A 23,033-nucleotide genomic window follows, 5' to 3' on the forward strand; every position below is an offset into this window, starting at 1 on the left:
CAAGCCAATCAAGAACAATTTTTATCAGACCGACCACAATCAGTTGTCCACTAAGACCCCAATTTGTTCAAACTCAGACCTCTAGTACCAGTCTTGAGTTCGACTTCAGACCACCCTCGTCAATCTTGGGATCGATCCCGGATGAATCTCGCCAATCTGGGGAACAATCCCGGACGAGCCCCCAATTTTGTTATGAACCAGCAACAAAAGAAACACACCGAGTCATGTATCAGTGTTAAAAAACTACTTTATTAATAATTACTTATGATAATAAGAAAAATAAAAGTAAAAATGTTATAATGTTAGAAGTAAAAATGTTAAATCTTAAACATTAACCCCAAAAACTAAACTCGTAGTGTATGTGTGGCAAACTCCCAAACTCCAAGTCCAGGAATAGTTTTCAAAGTTCAGTTCAGCATGTCATAAGGTGAAACGTGAGCAAAGGCTTCTTCAACAATCACCATTGACTGAAGATAAGATGTAGATGTAGAGAGAAAATAGAGAGTAATTATGAAATCCAAATGTTCCCCGATGGAAGCCATACGACACCTCAGTGTCTACTCAGCAGTGACTACTCCACCACATCTTGCCTCACCCTGAAAAGCTCTCGAATCGTGGCCGTCCACACAAATATCTGTTTCCTTCTACAGGTCAACAACAAAGTGAACTCCACTGCTTTGTTCCGAAGTATCTGCCACCCCGAAAGGCATCCGAGATGTGGCCATCCACACAAGTACCTGTTTCCCTCTACAGGTTAACGACAAAGTGGAGTCCACTGGATTACTCCAGAAATCCATACATGGATTGTAGTGACAGACACATTACTGTTTTCCATCCGTCGATAGAGACTAGCAGGCTTTTCTTTTTTTCTCTCTCTCTCTCTCTCTCTCCTCCGATTGATGCCGACTGACTGCTTCAAAAACGTCATTACGTCCTTTATCTTCTGTTGTCGTAACCATGCCCCCCCCCCCCCACACACACACACACCACTATGCTCTATCTTAAAGGGACATTTACCAATAGTAACCTAGTCCGTAACAATTGTATGTTGGCAAGTTTAACTAGATTTTTCAACTCCATTTCATGCCTTAAAACTGGCAAAATCAGCTGGGAATATTTTGAAAGTGTTTCGGTTCTAAAGGTGGATAAACTGCTAATCTTTGTTTAATTTCTAAAATGTAGAAACAATCTGAATGGATAGTAACTGACTTCACACATTTCACTTGCTTGTAGTTATTTATTGGTATGTTTTTGCCATTATAATAAGCAGAAAAGTTGAAGAAAAAAACAATTGAATAATATTATAAAGATTCCTTTATCCCATTTTACATTACATTTGGTCCTAAATAACATTTAGCTAAGTGCAGTGATTTAGTTAGACAGGTAAAATTGAAATTTGGAGGAAATTTGAATCAACATTTATAGGACATTGGATTCAACATTAGGTTTCAAGATCTAGAAAAATATTGCAGCAGGAGGCTTTTTTGTAGCAGAATCATGACAGATGTCTGTACGACAGCCACAGGACTTGAAGTAAATGTAGCTGTATTGTTCATTTTTTCTACCATCTTGACAAGTGAGCATCACCTTCCTAATTTCAGTCTCTATTTCTTGGCAGCAACTACATTCATGCTTAATGTTGTGTGTCTCAGTGTTATATCTGGAAAACAAGAATGTAGTTGGGTAAATGCAGAAACAATGGGACAAAAGTATATAGTTCTGACAACTAGTTATAACAATGAACACCTTATACTTCATATCATGCCTGATTCGATCTGAAATATTTAGATGAATACATATAATGAAGCCATAATGCATTAAATGACATCTTACCACAGTCAAAATATGATTTTGTATCAGATAACAATTGAATAATTTGCAGGTGCACAGTGCACGAGAGAGCACAATTGAAAGGATATGGAGTTATTTTGATGAAATGGTGGATCGAGGCACTAAATGTATTCTGTGCCAACCAGTTATGTCAATTGAAGGCCTGGTTTTATTCTGTATCGTTGGACTGATAGATAATTACCTTGATTAAAATGTGCCTGGAAATGCTAAAATTGTTTGGTGCTCAAGTGTGAATTACAAACAACTTTTGAGGAGCTGCTCATGTAGTCGTCAAGCAAATACTGAAGGTGTGGTGTGTGTATGGGTTGATGCAAAAGAGCATTTGGGAATGGCTTCAGGACCAAAGGAGAGGATCCACGGGTTCTGATCTGCAGCACCAGTGGTGCAAGTGTAGATCCCAAAGGCCCCGAGGACAGCAATGTTCTGCACTGGGAGCAGGAAGTTACAGATGCGGGTAATGCATCGATGTCTACTTCCAGCTTGTCCTCTGGCTTCATGCAGAACTTGTATCTTGTTTTGTGCAATGAGAAAGCAATCTTTTTGAAAGAGTGACCATAATATAATAGAATTCAATATTCTAAGTAACAAAACTGTTAAGGGCTTGGAGGAGTATTGGCCAAGGTTGATTAGGAGGACACCTTGAAAAGGTATGACAATGGTTAATATTTTTAAAAAATTGGAAAAAAAGGGCCCTTGAAGATACAAAACCCAACAGGAAAAGTGACAAGGGAAATTAAAGGTTGTATTAAATCCAAATAACAGGCTTATAGAGTTGCCAGAAGTAAAAATAGGCCTGAGGATTGGGAGCAGTTTAGAACTCAGCAAAGGAGGCGGAATATGAGAGTAGGTCAGTGAGAGGCATACAAAAGGACTACGAGAGAGACTACCAAACTCTGAGCATAATTTCAGTGGTAATGAAAATGCAGGAATCTAATGGAGGATGTAATAACTGAACTAAAATGGATGTATGAAAGAAGATTTATGTTTGATTTATATACTGGAGTTCTTTTGTGCCTGTGCCTTCCACTACAGAAAAGAGGGAACCAGGTCCCACACAAAATGCTGATCAATAGGTTAGAGCACATGGTATTGGGGGTAATATACTGATATGTATTGAGAATTGTTATCTGAGTGAAAGCAAAGAGTGGGAATACACAAATCATTCTCAAGTTGGCAGGCTATGGAGTACTGCAGAGATCGGTGCTTGGCCTGCAAATTTTCACAATCCATATCAATGATTTGGGTGAGGAATTTGAATGTCACACTACTGAGTTTCCTGATGAAACCAAGTGGAATTGTGAGTTTGGAGGAGGATGCAAAAAATCCTCAAGGGGATATGGACAAACTGAGTGAATGGACATTGCTGATGGAATACAATGTGAATTTAACCCCTTTGGTGCAGATAACAGAAAACTGGGTGTGGTTATACACAAGTCACTGAAGGCCAACATGCAGGTTGTGGCAAGCAATTAAGAGGGCAAATAGTATGTTGGCCTTCATTATGAAAGGATTTGTATATAGGAGCAAGGAAGTTTTACTGCAATTGTAAAGTGTCTTGGTGTACAGCTTTGGGCACTTTGCCAAAGAAAGGATGTAGCTGCCAAAGAGAGTTCAGCAATTATTCACTACCACTTGTTCCAAAGATGGCAAGATTGCTGTACAGGAGAGATTAAACAGACTGGGACTGTATTCTCTAGGGTTTAGAAGAACGAGAGGCAATCTCATTGAAATGAACAAAATTCTTAAAGGGCCTGACAGGCTGGATGCAGGGAGGATGTTTTCTCTGTCTGAGGGGTCTAGGAATAGAAAACTGTACATAGAACACTACAGCACAGCACAGTCCCTTCGGCCCACAATGTTATGCCGACATTTTATCCTGCTCTGAGATCCATCCAACCCTTCCCTCCCACATAGCTCCCCATTTCTCTATTGTTCATGTGTCTATCTAAGAGTCTCTTAAATGTCCCTAATGTATCTGCCCCCACAACCTCTGCAAATAGTGCATTCCACAAATCCACCACTCTCTGTGTGTAAAAAAAAAACAACTTACCCCTGACATCCCCCTTAAACCTTCCTCCAATCACCTTAAAATTATGGCCCCTCGTGTTTAGCCATCATCGCCCTGGGAAAAAGTCTCTGACTGTCCACTCGATCTATGCCTTGTATCATCTTGTACACCCCTATCAAGTCACCTCTCATCTTCCTTCTCTCCAAAGAGAAAAGCCCAAGCTCACTCAGCCTATCCTCATAAGATACGCTCTTCAATTCAGGCAACGTCCTGGTAAACCTCCTTTGCACCCTCTCTAAGGCTTCCTATAATGAGGCGACCAGAACTGAACACAATACTGCAAGTGTGGTCTAACCAGTGTTCTACAGAGCTGCAAAATCACCTTGTATCTCTTGAACTCAATACCCCGACTAATGAAGGCCAATACTCCATATGCCTTCTTAACAACCCTATCGACCTGCGTGGCAACCTTGAGGGATCTATGGATGTGGACCCCAAGATCCCTCTGTTCCTCTACACTACTAAGAGTCCTACAATTAACCTTGTATTCTGCCTTCAAATTCGATCTCCCGAAGTGCATCACTTCACAGTTATCCAGGTTGAACTCCATCTGCCACTTCTCAGCCCAGCTCTGCATTCTATCAATATCCTGTTGTAATCTACAGCAACCTTCTATACTATCCACAACATCACCAACCTTTGTATCACCAGCAAACTTACTAACCCACCCTTCCACATCCTCATCCAAGTCATTTATAAAAATTACAGAGCAGGGGTCCCAGAACAGATCCCTGCGGAACACCACTGGTCACCGACCTCCAGGCAGAATACGTTCCATCTAGCAGCCAATTCTGAATCCACACAGCCAAGTTTCCCTGGATCCCATGTCTCCTGATTTTCTGAATAAGCCTTCCATGAGGAACCTTATCAAATGCCTTACTAAAATCCATGTACACCACATACACTGCTCTACATTCATCAATGTGCTTTGTCACATCCTCAAAGAATTCAGTCAGGCTTGTAAGGCATGACCTACCCCTCACAAAGCCATGCTGACTGTCCCTAATCAGCCTATGCTTCTCTGAATGCCCATAAATCCTGTCTCTAAGAATCTTCTCCAGTAGTTTGCCCACCACTGAAGTAAGACTCACTGGTCTGTAATTCCCAGGGTTATCCCGACTCCCTTTCTTAAACAAAGGAACAACGTATGCCACCCACCAATCATCTGGCACTACTCCTGTGGCCAGTGAGGATGCAAAGATCATCGCCAAAGACACAGCAATCTCTTCCCTAACTTCCCGTAATAACCTTGGATATATCCTGTCTGGCTCCTGTAACTTATCTATCCTAATGTTTTTCAATAGTTCCAGCACATCCTCTTTCCACACATCAACATGCCCTAGCGTATCAGCCTGTCGTACGCCATCCTCACAAACGTCAAGTTCTCTCTCTCTGGTGAATACTGAAGCAAAGTATTAATTAAGGACCTCCCCTACCTCTTCCGATTCCAGGCACACGTTTCCTGTTTTATCCCTGATCAGTCCTACCCTCACTCGAGTCATCCTCTTATTCTTCACATATGTGTAGCACTCCTTGGGGTTTTCCCTTGATCCTACTCACCAAGGCCTTCTTGTGCCCCCCTTCTAGCTCTCCTAAGACCATTTTTAAGCTCCCTCCTGGCTACCTTGTAACTCTTCAGAGTCCTGTCTGATCCATGCTTTCTAAACCTCAGGTAAGTTCTTTCTTCCTCTTGATGAGATATTCTACATCTCATGTCAACCATGGTTCCTTCACTCTCCCATCCTTACCCTGCCTCAATGGAACAAACCCTTATCCAGAAGACCATGCAAGTATTTCTTAAACAACCTCCACAAGTCCACTGTGCACTTCCCCAAGAACATCTGTTCCCAATTTACACTCCCTAGTTCCTGCCTAATAGCATCATAATTCCCTCTCCGCCAGTTTAAATACTTTCCAATATCATCTGCTCCTATCCCTCTCCAAGGCTACGGTGAAGGTCAAGGAGTTATGATCACTATCTCCAAAATGCTCTCCCACTGAGAGATCGGAAACCTGATCAGGCTCATTGCCTAGTATGGCCTCTCCTCTAGCCAGCCTGTCCACATACTGTGTCAGGAATCCTTCCTGCACACACCAAACAAATTCTGCCCCATCTATCCCCTTTATAGTAAGGAGATGCCAATCAATATTAGGGAAGTTGAAATCAGCCATGACAACAACCCTATTATTTTTGCAGCTCTCCAAAATCTGCCTCCCAGTCTGCTCCTCAGCTTCTTTGCTGCTATTGGGGGGGGGGGGGGGGTCTGTAGAATACTCGCAATAGAGTGATCGCTCCCTTCCTTTTTCTGACTTCCACCCGCACTGACTCAGTGGACGATTCCTCCAGGACATCCTCCCTTTCTACAGCTGTGACCCTGTCCCTGATCAGTAAAGCTACTCCCCCACCTCTTTTACCTCCGCCCCTGTCCATTTTGAAACATCTAAACCCCGGAATATCCAGCAGCCATTCCTGCCCTCGCAACAGCCAAGTCTCTGTAATGGCCACCACATCATAGTTCCAGGTACTTACCCATGCTCTCAGTTCATCAGCCTTGTTCCTAATAGTTCTCGCATTAAAGTAGGCACACTTTAGCCCATCCAACTGACGGCAATTTTGCCTTTTCAACTGCCTACCCTTCCTCACAGTCTTTCTACACGCTGCATCTACTTGTACACTAAATGAACGAACTTCTGACCTATCACTCTGGTTCCCATCCCCCCGCCAGTACAGTGCTGGAAAATGACACTGAAGTAGAAGATTGGCTAGAATCTTAATGAAAGGTAGAGCAGGCTAAATTGGGTAGATGTCCTATCCTTTTCCCTAATTCTTACGTATCTATTCTGTCAGGGTTGAAAAGCTGGCTGGTTCCATCTTGTGGTCTGTAGAGCCCACAATTGTGCAATACCCGAGGACAGTCATTGGAGGTTCCCAGAATGCCAAACAGTGTATAGTTTGACAAAGTGCTAAAATTAAACTTCAAAGCACTTCATATTTCAATACTTGCAACTTCCAAAGAACAACAAGGAGCTGTAATGGAAACTTCTGGGCTTCTTAGTTGAAATACAGAATTAAGGAAACAAGGACCTCCTCACTTCTGTGTTGTAGAGTGTTCTCAAAACCCAATATTCTGGCTGAAATGACAACCTGAAGCAGTAATATAGAAAATAAAGCAGGAACTTCATGGCGTCTGGATGGCAGTGTTGTTGACCCTCCACTGCTATTTTGCCAGAAAGCCTTGAGTTTCTGTGAGCCAAGTGGTTCAATCTGCTGAGATCATCCAGTTTAAAGCAGAGCTATCATTGGTTCAGAGCTGGATGCATCTGAACTGCCTTCTTCAGAATTCAACTGCTGATGTTACTGTATTGTACATCATTGACACAGCAGAGAAGGCAAGAGCTCTTTCAGGACTGTCATAAAGGGCAATTACCAGGATGACTAGTTTTAGGATTCATAGATGCTGTTGCTTGTAATATGTTTTCATTGTTTGTGTTTACTGTAAAAGTGAATCTGGTAATCATGCAGTGTTGGAGGTAGTTTCATAGTGTTCTTTAAACCACTAAAAGGACTGAGTTAAGATGGTGGACATTCTCATGGATACTCAGTTATGGAAGGCAATAGTGTTCTGAAGTTGCTCTTCAATTAATTGACATCAGCATCTGACAGAAGTGCAGGTTGTCTACCTTGCAGTCCTCATTAACTTTGTTTTTTCCAAAATTAAAAAAAAAACAAATCACACAAGTAATAATCTCTGGATTACTGCCTGAGCCATGTCCAAATTGGCCTCAAGTCAGTAAGGTAACAGTATTTAATGCGTGGCTCAAAGACTGGTTTGGAGAAGTGGATTTCAATTTGTTGGGCAGAGGTGTTAGTACAAGCAAAAAGGAGAGCTGTTCCATAAGGATGGGCCCAGGTAGATTTGCAGATGATGTTAAAACTAAATAGTGCATTGGGTGGGTAGGGTGGGAGGAGGGCGATGGGGCTCGTGGAAATAGGTAAGCTTCAGGTGAGAAGAAATTTAGAAAGTTGAAGAGAAAGGACAAGGCAATAGAACAGAGCGGCAAAATGCATAATGATAGAGTCTGTTAGAAAGGGAAGGAACATAAAAACATGAGGCAACCTCCGATCAGAAGAAGAGTGGAGCAAATGGTTTAAAATAAAAGGAAAACTGAAGGCTCTTTATCCAAATGTATGCAGCATTTGCAATAAGACGGATGAACTGGGGGCACAAAAAGAAGTAAACTGGTCAAAGATAGTAGCCATTACAGGGATGTGGTTGTGAAGTGATCAAAACTAGCAATTAAATATTCTGGGATACTCAGCTTATAGAAAAGGAAGGCAAAATGGAAAGGGATGGGATAAAGGCAGTAAGTAGAGAGCAAAGATTTTGGTTCAGCAAATCAAGAAGTAGAATCATTCTGGATGTGACTAAGCAATGGCATGGCGCAGTAAAATTGCTGGGCATTGCTAATAGGCTCCCAGAAAGTAGTGGTAATGTGAGGATATCATCAGGAATAATCAAGAAAATTCAGAAATAAAATCAGGAAATTACAGGGACATGTAATTATGCTAATTCAGTTTGCCTGGATGCCTAAAATATATACATCAACTGGGGAACCTAAGTTGGTTGTGGTAATTTTGAGGACAAATTTAATGTCATGGATACGAGATGGCTTTATGGATGAATATGTTGAGCAATCAACTAGGTAATAGGCTATTTTGGATCTTGTTATTATGCAATGAGATGGGGTTAATTAATCATCATTCAGATTGTTGGGGGGGCGGGAAAGTTAGGTAAAAGTGGTCATTAATATGATGGAAATATGTATAAAGATTGAAAATTATTTAATTCATTGGGAAACCAAAGTCTTAAATGTAAACAAAGCAAAATATGAAGATATAAGACACAAAATGGATATTACTTAAAGAATTAATATTAATATTAGATGAAAAGGAAAATATCAATGTTGCCAAGAAAGAGGAGAAAGCCTGAGGACCAGAAAAATGTCAGCCACAAAAGATGAAGGAAGCAGAATATTAGAGTAGGTTTACAAGAAGCAAGCAAACAGATTATGTTTCCAATGATGTATCAAAAAGAAAAGAGTAGCAAAAATTAATAAGGGTCCCTCTCAGACTAAAACAGGAGAAATTATATTGGGAAATAAGGAAATACAGAGAAATTAAGCAAATATTTTGTGCCTGTCTTCATGGAAGAAATCACTGAACCTTCTGGCAATTATGCAGTAAAGTAGCCCAGAGTGATTGAGGATGTGAAAGAAATTAGCATTAATAAACAAAATAGTATTGGAGAAATTAATGAGATTAAAAGCTAATAAACCCACTTGCAGCCCAAAACTTCAAAAAAGTTGATAGAGGTGATGGAAAATGGATTGTGTGGTTGATTGTCATCTTCCGAAATGTCATGGATTCTCCAACAGTCAGCACACATTGTAAGGTAATACATGTAAGCACAGTAGTATCAGCCTGGACCTTGATTGTTTTAGGTAATACTGTCCTGGCTGTGCAGGGCCATTTGTTTTGTTTTCTACAAGGCCACGTACCTCTGTTATGATCTCTTTGCTAAAATGCAGCTTTGTCATGTACTGGTCTAGTATCATGTGATTGAAGGAGATTGAAGACACTGGTTGGAAAATCCCTCCTGCTGAGGTACCTCCTAACAATCTGGTTTCTACCTCCTATCTTCTGATGCAACTGATGTTGTTCTGCCTGGTGTTACCTCCTCTCCCTAGTTTCTCATGCAGAACTGGAGTCACAAGTGAAAGGTGCCATCCCAGAAGATTCATTTTATCCTAGTGACTCCGACATGGTAATTAATAAAATAGACAAGCACAGCATTTGTTGTTCTGGCTAAAATCCCCAAATGTTTACAACAAAAATGTTGATAGATTATTGGTCAAGTATTGAGAAAATGTTCCAGAAAGTCTCCCAATGAGATTTAAGTTAGGTATAGATAAGGAAAAGGAGCAATCCAATGTAAAATTAAATATTTGGAGGGAGGCCAATTTCAATGGGATGAGAGAGGCAGCCCAGGTAAATTGGAATCAAAAGTTGATAGGCAAAACTGTAACAGAACAATGGGTTGCCTTTAATGAAGAGATAATTCACGCATAGTTGAAACATTTCCATAAGGGTCAAAGGAAGGACAAACAAATCCAGAGCTCCCTTGATGACAGAAGAAATGCAGAGGAAGATAAGCAAAATAAAAGTGGATGCATCTGACAAGTGTTGGGTTGTAAGTACCAGCAGGTACCAAGACGATTGCAAAAAGATCAGAGGGGAAATGAAAATCAAAGTAACAGGCAAAGTAAGCATATCAGAAAAAAAATTAGTTGCCAACGTTAATGGAAATCCAAAATTGCTTTGTCATATAAGTAGCAAAGAGGTTATACATAGAAGAATGGGGCATATTATCGATAAAAATAGGAACCAGTGCATGGATGCTGAGGGCAGTGTTAAGGTACTAAATGAGTATGTTGCATCTGTCTTCACCTGGAAGAGAGTTCTTTCAAAGTCATAATAAATGATGAGACATTTGAAACACTGGATATATTAAAAATTTACAGCATGAACTTGTTAAAAAAGTTGGCTAAACTTTAAGTAGGTAAATCACCAAGACTGATTGAGATGTATCTGGGATTTTGCAGGAACTATGGGAGGAAATCATGGGGAAATTGACCACTATCTTTCAATGCTCTTTGGATATGGGCATCGGATGGAGAGTAGGAAATATTACTCCCTTGTTAAAAAAATGAGTAAGGATAAGCCCAGCAACAGACCAGGCAGTTTAACCTTAGTGGTGGAAAAGCTTTTAGAAATATTGATCCAGGATAGGATTAATAGCCACTTGGAGGTCAATTAATTAGGGCAAGCCAGCATGGATTTGTTAAGGGCAAATTGTGTTCAATTAATTCGATAGAATTTTTTGATGAAGTAAGGATAGAATTGATGTGGGTGACAAAGTTGATGTGGTATACATGATTTTACAGCCTTACCAGCAAAGTTGAAGCACGTGGCATAACAATGGCATTGGCGGTGTGGCTACAAAGTTGGCTAGGTCACATGCAATGGAAGGTTTTAGTGAATAGTTGTTTATTCAGACACGAGGAAGGTGAATGGCCATGTTCTCCAGGGATTGATGTTGGGGGCAAAGCTTTTTTTGATCTATATTAATGACCCAGACTTGGTGATGCAAGCCAAATTTCTAAATTTGCAAATGACCCAAAACTTGGCAGCATTGTGAATTGCAAGGACAAAAGTGATAGAACTGTAGCAGGATATAGAGAGGCTACTAAAATGGGCAGACACATGGCAAATGAAATTTAATGAGGAGAATGTGAGGTGATGCATTTCGAAGAATGAAGGGAGGTAATATAGAGTAAATTATGTTGTTCTAAAAGGAGTACAGGAGCAGAGGAACCTGAGGGTATGTGTGCACAAGTCACTGAAAGTGATAATGCAAGTTGAGAAAAAGGCTAAAAAGATCTATACAACTTAAGTCTTTATCAATAGAGTCATAGAGGATAAAAGCAGGGAAGTTATCCTGAACCTTTAAAACACTAAACAGGCCTCAAATGTCATACTGTGGCTGAGAAGTATTTGACATAAAGATATAAAATGATGAGGAATCTAGACAGAGTGGACAGTGGAAGACTGTACCCTCAGCTGAGGGGTTAAGGACTAGAGGCCAAAGATATAAAATAAGATTGATGTGGAAAAAAAAACATGGTGGAGGCAGGTTCCATTATGACTTCCTAGAGAGCACTGGATAAATACATGTTGGGGGGGGGGGGGAAATTTGGAAGGCTTTGGAGAAAGAGTCGGGGTGTTAAACTAGTAAGTTGTTCTGGTTGAAAACTGGCATGGACTTAATGAATGGGGTGTTGAGCTGCAATGCTAATGGGCCTCCAATAATGTGATCAGCCATTCTTTAAATGTAATATAATTAGTTGACGTGAATTCAACTGATCACTGTTAAGAGAGGCTATTCATTGAAGCAAAGCCACAAATATGACAGCAACATCTTCAGTGAGCACAAGCTTCTTGAGCTGAGCCTCAATCATCCTTAGGACAATGGTTCCTAGTGTGTAATTCACCATCTTTACCAATTTGCATCAACTAATGATCAAACTGGCACTGCAGCTAAAGACCCCATCTTGGCCACCTCACAGCAGTGTAAGAATCACCTCTTCTGATATGTAGAGTGAACACTACATCTTAATAAGTAAACTACTTCAATTTGGTTGTATTCATTATCGGCAAGTGTTCTTCATGCAAGAATGCTTAAAATATTAATTACCACCTTGGTGGGGAATATAAGGAGAAACAAAAGTACAGTGACCAACAGTGCAAAGTCTAATGTACATTTACCAACAACTTTTCTCAAATAGTATACAAATGTAGCTAATAGTTTGTTGAGATTTGTACATGCCTATTTTCAGTCCACATTGCTGTAAAGTACAAGCCTGATTATATCCCTAATCTTAATAATTACTTATTCTCTGTTGAGAGACTGAGTTTAAGGATTTTTATTAATCACAATGAGAAGCAGAAAGGAAAATACTTACTGAGCTGAGGACGGGCAATTCCCTTCACAGAAATTTAGTTCAATTGTTGCTGAACAGCTTGTATTCTGGATGACTTTTGTGACATTGGTTGTTTGACTTCTCTGCTTACAATTACCTTGAATGAATAATTGAAAAATATTTTTAAATTTTTGTGACTTGCATTATAGTTAATATGTTTCAGACACTACGCAATCTTGACTTTGAGCAGATTCATTTCACTTCGCTATTTCTTAACTAATATTTGCAGATTTTCTTCTGGAATGCTTTTTGTTATTTAATAGCTAATAACATGGAATGCCTGCATAAGTAACAAAAACCTCTTGCTAATTCTGATTTTGAAAGTGATTCACTGCAGCTTTGCTTTACTTTCTAAGCTGATTTTTTTAAATCTCTCATTGAGAATCGTTAGGGTGAGACATGTTCAACCTCAAGCATATCCAGGAAAGATGGAGGATGGAGAGGTGCACACTGAAGTTCCTAAGACTCTGCTCTAACAATGACCCTCTTCAACTGCTCAGACAGACTCTTAAATAAGTGTTTTATTTTCAAATTTATCTTTTTTCCTAGTGCAGCATCCAAGGACTGACAATTTACAGAAATTAATTTGGTTTGGGATTTGGTATGATATGAACACATGACCTCAAAAGTTGAGTTGACATTGCCTAAAAACTAATTTCGGAATGGACTCTTAGATCAAAATTTGTCCACAACCAAGACTTAAAACAGTGTCAGTGATGTTTGTTGGACCTGGCTTTGTGCAAATTGGCCGTGGCTACCCTTCTGCAGTGACTGCATGTCAAAAGTACTTAGTTGGTTGTCATATCTTAGCTTCTAATGTTTAAAGGGTAACATAGGAATGAAAGCCTCCCTTTACATCAAAAGAGGCAAGACATTTATTCCTGTGTTGAATCTGAATTAAGGTTACTAGTAGAAGTCCATGGTTCAAGTAACTGAATGATATAATTTACTACTCATGGTGTCAAAAAGTAAAATATTTAGGGAGGAGAGTAAACCACTCTGACCTAGCAAATATGTGAACACCTGATAATTTACTTACAGACTGAAATTTGTAATAACTTGTTAATACAACTATTACCTTATTGGCAGAATGCTTGGTACAAATGTTACAATCATTTCACGCCATTGCAGAAGTCCATAGCAACAGTATAGTGTTAAATCATAGAACAAATATACCAAAGCATGATTTAGAAAAGTAAATGCACCAAAATAACTAACAACCAAATTTGTTAGTACTGTTGGTACTCACCTTCCAACCTACTAACCTCCTCATCTAGCATATCGTTCTTTGCCATTTCCACGAGCTGCAATGGGATCCCACCACCAGTCACATTTTCCCCTTTCCTCTACTTTCAGCTTTCCACAGGGACTACTCTCTCCATTGACTCCCAGATCCGCTAATCCTTCCCTATCCACCCCTCCCCATTATGTGGCACTTTCCCCTGCAACCATAGGAGGTGCAACATATGTCCCAACACCACCTCCCTCACCACACCATGCAGGGACCTAACTAGTCTTTCCAGGTGAGGCTAAGATTCATGTGCACCTCCAACGTCATCTATTGCATTCAGTGCTCTCGATGTGGCCTCCTCTTCAGTGGAGAGACCGAGCGTAGACTAAGCACCATTTTGTGGAGCACTTGTGCTCTGTCTGCATCGGCCATCTTGAGATTCCAATTGCATGTCATTTCAACTCCCCTTCCCCTTCCCACACCAACTTGTCTGATGTCGTTTTCTGCTGCCTTGGTGAGGCCAAACACAAACGAGAATGAACATCACCTCATCTTCCACTTGGGTAGCCTAGAACCCATGAATTTACTAATTCCAGGTAACCCACACCCCCAGTTCCTTTTCCCAGACCTCCCAGTCCATTTAGGTTCTCTCTCCCTTTGTCCATCTTTTACATTTTCCCCCCTCTACCCTATTATCCTCCCCACCTAGTTCCATCTGCCCATTACCTCTCCCATATATGATTCCACATCACCTTACAGCCTCTTGTCTCTATCTTCCCTCTCCCCCACCTGGCTCCATCTGCCTAACCCCCTTCTTCCCATTTCCTGGTCCATTTCAACCTATCTGCCACCAGCATCTTGTCTCTAAACTCTCCTCCTCTTCCCTCCCCCACCTGGCTCCATCTGCCCATCATCCCATCTCACCCAATTCCACTTATCACCTAGCAGCCCCTGTTTTGCCCCTCCCTCTCACCTGTTTATACTATCTTCCCTCAACATTCTCAGTCCTGATGCAGGGACTCAACCCAAAACGCTGACCATCCCTTTGCCTCCACAGATTCCTCCAGCAGTTTATTTTTGGCCCCCTATCCAGCATCTGCAGTCTCTTGTGTCTGTGAGGAATGTTGGATTTGAGTGGTCACTCACGTGATTCATCTGCAATCTTATATAAATGTAAGACTTTGTATAATAATGTTTACCACTAAAGTTACAGGTGTAGCAGCAGTGTTCATGGTCCCATACTCTGTAAGCCTGAACAAAGAGAAGTTAAAGTCAGAGTTAATATAATACATGATCCACATTTCTATTGTGATTAGACTTGTTGATGTAAAAATGTTGAGAAAATCATATCCATTAAAGTATGGTTTAAAAAGTGAAATTAAAGATTCTGTATTACTGCTAATCAAATCTTTCAGGAATGCCTCAAATTACCACATGATGTGTTCAATTGAAAATAAATTATGTAAAAGATCGGTGAATCACATCTAACTTATCTCTGAGGATCAAAGGCCCCAATTATGTACATAATCAATTTTATGATATCAGTGTAGGCAGCCTCCTTGAGTTGTTGAGGCCAGAACCACCATCTTGTGGATATATGCTTAAAGGAAGGAATGAGTTAGGAAAGAAAAGGAAGAGAAGGAGAACATAGAGGGTTAAGGCATTCAAATTGAATTTTTTTTCTTTTTTTGTCGAGGACATGTTTTTTTTGAAGCAGGAAGTCACACAGTGGGTCCATTGGGGTGGAGAAACAGAGAAGTGGGCATAAATGATTACAACTTTTTGAAGTGGGCAAAGCTTAAGAAAGTGCTTAAAAAAGATATGGGATGTGGGCTTCATAAAGTCTGAACATGAAAAAACTGGGATTGATGGAATTAAAGCAGAGGAGGTTGAGAGGTGCTTTGATGGAGATATTCAAAGTGTTGAAACAGAGTGAAACAAAGCAAATATTCCCAGTGATGGAAGGACCATGAATCAGAGGGCATAAATTTAAAGTGATTAACAAGAGAACCAGGAGAAATCTGAGATAAGCACTTCTTTCCTGTAACTAGTAAATCTGGGCTATGGGTAAAGAACTGAGTCATAGGAATGAACAGAATGCTTGTAGATAGCCTTTGAAGGATAGCCTCAGAACGACCAATGGCCTTCTTCCATACAGTATCTGTTTCAATATTTGACAGTTAGCACTGCTGGTACAGGTCTTTATCAGATATAAACTGGAGTTATGTTGATGACGTGAACCCTAACAGAAATGTAGATTTGAACAAATTGGGCAGAGTATATATGTAGTGTGGTCTACCTAAAATTAATGTAAAGCATTGGGCAAGGAAAGAGGAAGCAAGTTGGGGGGGGGGGGGGCGGGGGTGGGTGGGGAACAGTATGAGAGCTTTGCAGAAACTGAAAAAGTAGCAGAAAGAAATAGGAGAGGGTATCCACTTCAAAATGGTATGAGTTAAGAGAATGAGAAACATGGCCAATCAAAATAAAATGAGGCATTATTTTTGTCTGTAAGTACTGACAGAGTAAATCAAACAGTTATAACCTACAGATGTAAGGTTGTTTCTTGCATCAATTCATGTGCTAACAGGATAATTTTAGTAATATTCATAAACACATTGCCAGTATTATATTTTCTGTGAAATGATGGCATTATTTTGTCTTGAATAACAGAAATTCATCAAAGGTCCTCATTAACATAAGCTGAGCAGAAAAGCTACTTCTACATCTCTCAAAATTTGCAGTGAGAATAATGGAAAGGTCATCAGTCTTCACTGTTACAATGAAGGAAATCTGACAGCAGCTTCTGGATTAAATCTATGTGTAGTTAAGAGTGGAGATCCAGAAGTCACCGGCCACCATTCCCAGTTCCTATGTAGGATATTCCAGTGTAATCATAGGAAATGAGTAAACTGATGAAAAATTTTAACTATTCATATTGGAAGAAAAACAATGAAAATATTACACTCTGTTAAATATAGTGCAAGAAGGTTTTTAATGGAGAACTAAGCCATTATTACTGTTTAAGAATCTCTCTGGCATAATTTGATCTTAAATTTGTTCAAAGTCTTATGCTATTTAAAATGACTTAAATATTTATACTGTATGCTTAAAAATGTTCATTGATATTTCTAAATTAATTTCATCTGTATGAACCAATTTTCATTTCAAGGTTTAAACATATTGTTAAGACCTTGCACATTTGACTTCCTGGCTCATTATGTGTAAGAAATCTTTAATAAGATTAACTGGATATCAGAAATTCCCTGGAGCTGACAGTTCATGACTTTGGCAAGGGAGAAATTGATACAGAGATGGCAAGATCTTTGTACTCAGTTTTCTTTGAGGTTGGCATCTTGTCTCGCACATTCACAGTTAATAGCTAAATTCAAGCGATTAATATTGATGTGAAGACAATGGCAAAACAAGAGTTTTCTTTTATGGATAATCAGGCTATTTTGAGTAAGTTAAGAAATAACTGACAACACTCAAAAACTAACATTCTGGCGTTCATGCATTTAAAAAAAACTTTTTGTATATTTATTCTATAATATTTTTTCCTGATGTTCAAAGATAAAACAAGGCATCTCAGTCTTATCAGATTTCTTTCTGTAGTTAAGTTTCTTTGGCAATTTTTATGCTTTAAAATTCCATGTTTATTCAACAAATTAACTTTATAATAATTTCTAATTTCAGTTAAGCAATGACACATTTCATTCAACCACATCCCTCAAGGTAAAGAAATACATAATACATGTAACGTATCTATTGTACAAACCTCTGCGCAAGTTGACTCATTGTTACAGGTCTTCTTGTGTGTTACAACCCCCCTTTTAGTACACGTGTAGGTAATACAACTGTTATTCCAACCAGACCATATATCATTTATCTTGGAAAGACAAAAAACACAGCAACGAAATAAGTACATTCAACTGGCTTCACAGACAAAAAATGCAAACAACTTATGTCAACAATACTTGAATTAAATTGACAGTAGCAGTAATCCTACAATAAGCATTGTGAATAAGCATAAACATACTTGTTAAATATAATGTGCCTATGTATTCAGGAGGAACATTCATTCCAATGTGATTTCCATTGTGGTCTCAAACTAGATGACTACAAGAAGTGTAGGAGTGCACTTAAGAGAGAAGTTAGGAGGGCAAAAAGAGGATGTGAGAGGCAACTGGCAGGCAAGCTGAAGCAAAATCCCAAGAGATTCTATTGGCATATTAAGAGTAACAGCATGACTAGGGAGAGAATAGGTCCCCATAAAGATCAGCATGCCCATCTGTGTGTGGAACCAAAGAAAACGTAAGAGATTTTTAATGAATATTTCTCTTTGGTTTTAACTGTGGAGAGAACAATGAATGGTAAGGAGATGGGGGAGATGAGTGGTGATGTCTTGGACCACATACAAATTAGCAGGGAGGAGGTATTGGAGGCCTCAAAGTGCATTTGGTGAATAAACCCCTAGGGCCTGACCTAGTTCATTCTCGGACCTTGTGCGAAGCTAGAGAAGAAACTATGGAGGCCCTTGCAGAGATTTTTGCTTCATCTCTGGCCACAGGTAAGATTCTGGAGGATTGGAGTGACTAATATGGTACCATTGTTTAAAAAGGGTAGGAAAAACCAGCAAGGAAAGTACAGGCTGGTGAATCTGACATCGGTGGTGGGTAAATTGCTGGAGAGGATTCTGAGGGACAGGATCTACCAACATTTGGAGAGATGGTCTGATTCAGGACAGTCAGCACGGCTTTGTGCATGGGAAGTCATGTCTGACAGACCTCTTAAAGTTCTTTGAGGTGGTAACCAAAAGGGTAGATGATGGTAGGGCAGTGGAAGTTGTCTATATGGATCTCAGTAGGCCTTTGACAAGGTCCCTCATGGCAGGCTAGTCTGGAAGGTCAGATTGCATGGGATCCGGGGGAGATAGCAGATTGGTTCACTGGTAGGAAGCAGAGGGTGATGGTCAAGGATTGTTTTTTAGACTGGAGGCTTGTGTCTAGTGGTGTGCCACAGGGGTCAGTGCTGGGACCTTTGCTGTTTGTAATTTATATATACAAATTGGATGTGAATATACAAGGCATGGTTTGTGAGTTTGCCGATGATACTAAAATAGGTGGTGTTGTGGGCAGTCTAGAACGATATGAAAAATTACAGGGGATTTTGATCAGCTAGGTATGCAGGCCGAGGATTGGCAAATGGTTTTCAATCCAGATAAGTGTGAGGTATTGTATTTTGGGAGGTCAAACCAGGATAGGACTGGTACAGTGAATGGTAGGGCCCTAGGGAGTGTTATGGAACAGAGGCACCTAGGAGTGCAAGTACATTGTTCATTGAAAGCGATGTCACAGGTAGATAGGGTGGTGAAGAAGGTGTTTGACACCTGGCCGCCTTCAGTCAGGGCATTAGTGTAGGAGTTGGAAATTTATGTTGCAGTTATGCAAGATGTTGGTGAGGCTGCACTTGGAGTATTGTGTACAGTTTTGGTCACCCTGTTGAGGAAAGATTTATTAAATAAGTGCAGAAAAGATTTACCAGGATGTAGCCTGGACTTGGGGGCCTGAGTTACAAGGAGAGGTTACATAGACTAGGACTTTATTCCTTGGAACATAGGAGATTGAAGGGTGACCTGATAGAGGTATACAAGATCATGAGGGGCATAGACAGGGTGAAAGCACGTCGTCTTTTTTCCAGGGAGGGATGCTAAAAACAAAAAGGCATAGGTTTAATATCAGAGGCAAGACATTTAAAATGGATTTCAGGGGCAGCTTCTTCATGCAAAGGGTGGTGTGTATTTGGAATGAGCTGCCAAAAATAGTGGTTGAGGTGGGCACATTAGCAAAATTTAGAAGGCATCCAGGTAAGTATGTGGATAGGAGATGTTTAGAGAGCTAGGGGTTAAACACAGGCAGATGGGACTAGCTTGCTGGGCAATACAGTTGGCATGGACAATTTGGCCAAAATGCCTGTTTTCATGCTGTACAACTCTATTATGCGAAATCAAATGTGGTTAGAAATTTTCTTGTGTTGACAGTATTCTAATGGAATGAACAGTGTTCCGACTTCATGTGTAAATGATGCATTCTTTGACCCAGTAATGGTGGTATGTGAGGGTTTGAGAACAATGATGCCAGATTTGGTTGGTAATGAGGTCAACTGAACTATGGGTATCAAAACTAATTTAGCATTCTAGCCATCTTCATATTGTGGGTTCTTGCAGGTGTATTCTTCCAAAATACATCTCCTGGTAGCTGGAGACAATAGCTACGTATACTGTGTATGACTTTTACTGTAGTCTTTGATGTGATGATGAATCCCTTCAATTCAACCCTTTTGCCATTTGAGGTGTACCTTGGATGCCCATATCATGGCTGAAAGGAAACTGTTATGATCTTGGCCCTGCTTCAAATGTTTGTTGGGCCTGGTCTCAGCTAGAATGCTGAATCAATATTATTCCAAGTAAACTCTGCAAGCTGAGTGTAATTGCATTTTCTTGGGTTGTTTCTTTATTTGGATATACTCAAACCTGTAAGCCTGAAACCACCAGAGAATTGTAAAGCACTAAAGTGGGCTCTTCAGCCCACCTTGTCCATGCTGACCTTTTTGCCCTTCTACACTAATCCCGTTTGCCTGCACTGTCTGTATCCTTCTTTGCTTTGCCTATTTAAGTGCTTATATAAGTTTCTCTTAAATGTAATGATTGTATCTGAATCCACTGCCGCCTCTGAAAACGAATTCCAGGTTTCAACCACTCTTTTTTTTAAAAAATGCTTTCCCCTCAAATCCCCTTTAAAACTCTTTCCCCTCACCTTAAACCTATGCCCTCTAGTTTTTGATACCTCAACCATGGGAAAAGATTCTGATTATCTACCCTGTCCATGCCTCTAATAAATGTATATAGCTTTATCGGGTCATCCCTTGGCCTCTTTCACTCCAGGAAAAACAAACCTAGTCAGTCCAATCTCTCCCCATAACAATCCAGGCAACAGCCTGTTAAATCTTCTCTGCACTCTCTCCAGCACATACATAACCTTCCAATAGACTGGCAACCAGAACTGCACCCAATACTGTCAAGTGCAATTTAACCAGTGTTTTGTGAAGTTGCAACATAACATCCTAACTTTTATATTCTCTGCCCTGCCCTGTGAATGCAAGCATGTCACATACCTTCCTCACTGCCCTTTCTAATATGTTGCAACTTTCAGGGAACTATGGATTTGAATCCCAAGGTTCCTCTGTCCTTCCATTTCCTACCTCTATTTGATTTCCTAAAATGCATTACCTCACACTTGTCGGGTTTAAATTTCATTTACCAATGCTCTGCCCAACTTTCACTATGATCTATATCCTGCTGTAGCTTTGGACTGCCTTCCTCACAACTCACACCATCAACTTTCATATCATCCACAAATATACTATTCATACCTCCTACATTCACATCCAGATCGTAATGGTACATCACAACAAGGGTCCCAGCACTGATCTCTGCGGTACACAACTGGTCACAGACTTCCAAACAGAAAAGTAGCACTACCCTCTGCTTTCTGTCACCAGGTTTAATTTTGGATCCAATTAGACATCTTGTCTTGGATTCCATATGCCTTAACCTTCTGGACCAGCCCACCATGAGGGACCTTCTCAAATGCATTCCTAATGTTCATACAGATAACATCTATCACCTGCCTTCATCAATCTTTTTAGTTACCTCGTCAAAAAACTCAAATTAGTGAGGCAGGATTTCCCTCAGACAAAGTCATCAGTGTCTTAGAGTAACAATTTCTAGTGTTAAGACATGTTGGCATGACACACATGCAGAAAATCAGTCTGTAAATTAGCGCAGGGCTTTACACCAAGTGAAGTGGTTCCTCATCAAAACTATGGTAACAGCTTTACTAACCTGCGCAATATTGGCAAGAAGCAGTAACACTGGTCACTACTTTATTGTGTTGTTTTTGCAAAATGAACCTCCAGTCAGGTGCTTGTGCTTTTGCAATCAAGCTAAATGCTGCATTTGATTTATCAATCAAATTGGACGTATGTTGGCAATGAACAAGGTAAATATGGCAACTGCTTTGAGTCAATTTTCCAGTCCAAATGAATTGTCCATCTCATCAAAATGTTTCAATAACTTTGTTCCAGTGGGAACAATGGAGTGAAACAAAGGATATAGTACTTATTATCGTGATTGCCATTGATAAAATACACATGTTCTTATAATACACATTTTGGACAAAGGGAATGTCAAATTTTGAATTCCTACCTTTCTTCGTTCTCCATTATTATCCAGGCAACCTAATTTTGATAAAAAGAATGCTTCATCAGTTCCGTGATTTCAACTGATGCAATGATCAAAACTGTCCATTAATAACTATGAGCTTACATGTGGAAACACATTTGGTCTTGTCTTCAGATATCATCATTCCATCTGGACAGAAGCAGCCTTCTTGATATGAGACTAGTTTTATCCCATTCATCACTGAGCTGAAAATGGTAATGCAAAGTTAATACTCTAGGGAGGAGATGTTAATCGTCCCAGATTTCCAAGGCTCTTCTCAGAGCATTTATGCCAGATGTACAACTGTTCAGACCTTTTAGGATGAAACCTGTTCTGGGTTCAGAGAGATACACTACAATGGGTTGCCATGCTATCTCCCTTTCTACTAAGCTGGGGCCCAAAAGCTTTCCCCAAGCCATGCCCACCATTATGTATCCTTTTCTGTCCCTGCATAAGGATAACAATTGAATTATTTTCTGAACTCTTCCAATGGGAATTATCCTAACCCAGCTGAGAGCCCGCACACATTATCTCACCTGGATTCCCTCCATTAACATATTAGATTCCGATTGATCTGGGGAAGTAGGATTGGTATCTGTTATCTCCTTGCTATTATTAATCCTTCAACAAAATAGTGGAGGTCTCTGTTCTTTATAATACTCTCTAAGAATTCTCAGTGATAGTAGGGACGAAACCCAGTACCACCTGGAGTTATTGCTGGAGTCTTGTGGACATATCAAGATCTTTAATGTATTTAGTATGCAAAAGATAAAATATTAAAAGTCAATTTAAACCCATTTGGTTTGCATTGTTAATCCAAAATAATGAATGTTGGATGTCACTCTTTTTTTTATAACAACTATTCTTTTTGATACCCAAACCTTAGTTAAATTCCATGCTTGGCATTAATTTTCACATCAGTTATATTTTTCAACAATTTTCCAGAATTCAAACAAGGTGGGCAAAAACAGGTGAGACTTGCAGACTTTACCCATTTGAAACAC

At 39.9% G+C, this 23,033-nt stretch overlaps 1 protein-coding gene across 1 annotated transcript in view; it reads right to left on the reverse strand.

The window, feature by feature from the left end:
* Positions 1–1,324: 1,324 nt before the first annotated feature.
* Positions 1,325–23,033, reverse strand: part of LOC127580570 (intestinal mucin-like protein) — a 28,992-nt gene continuing 7,283 nt past the window's right edge. The window contains exons 8-13 of the mRNA XM_052034155.1: positions 22,135–22,235; positions 22,015–22,046; positions 17,527–17,637; positions 14,951–15,002; positions 12,503–12,617; positions 1,325–1,660 (exon numbers count right to left, since the gene is read on the reverse strand). Of these exons, the coding sequence (XP_051890115.1) occupies positions 1,456–1,660; positions 12,503–12,617; positions 14,951–15,002; positions 17,527–17,637; positions 22,015–22,046; positions 22,135–22,235 (616 nt within the window). The 3' untranslated portion in view covers positions 1,325–1,455. The remainder of the gene's footprint in view (positions 1,661–12,502; positions 12,618–14,950; positions 15,003–17,526; positions 17,638–22,014; positions 22,047–22,134; positions 22,236–23,033) is intronic.

The sequence above is a fragment of the Pristis pectinata genome, chromosome 19, assembly GCF_009764475.1.
Source record: "Pristis pectinata isolate sPriPec2 chromosome 19, sPriPec2.1.pri, whole genome shotgun sequence".
NCBI lineage: Eukaryota > Metazoa > Chordata > Chondrichthyes > Rhinopristiformes > Pristidae > Pristis > Pristis pectinata.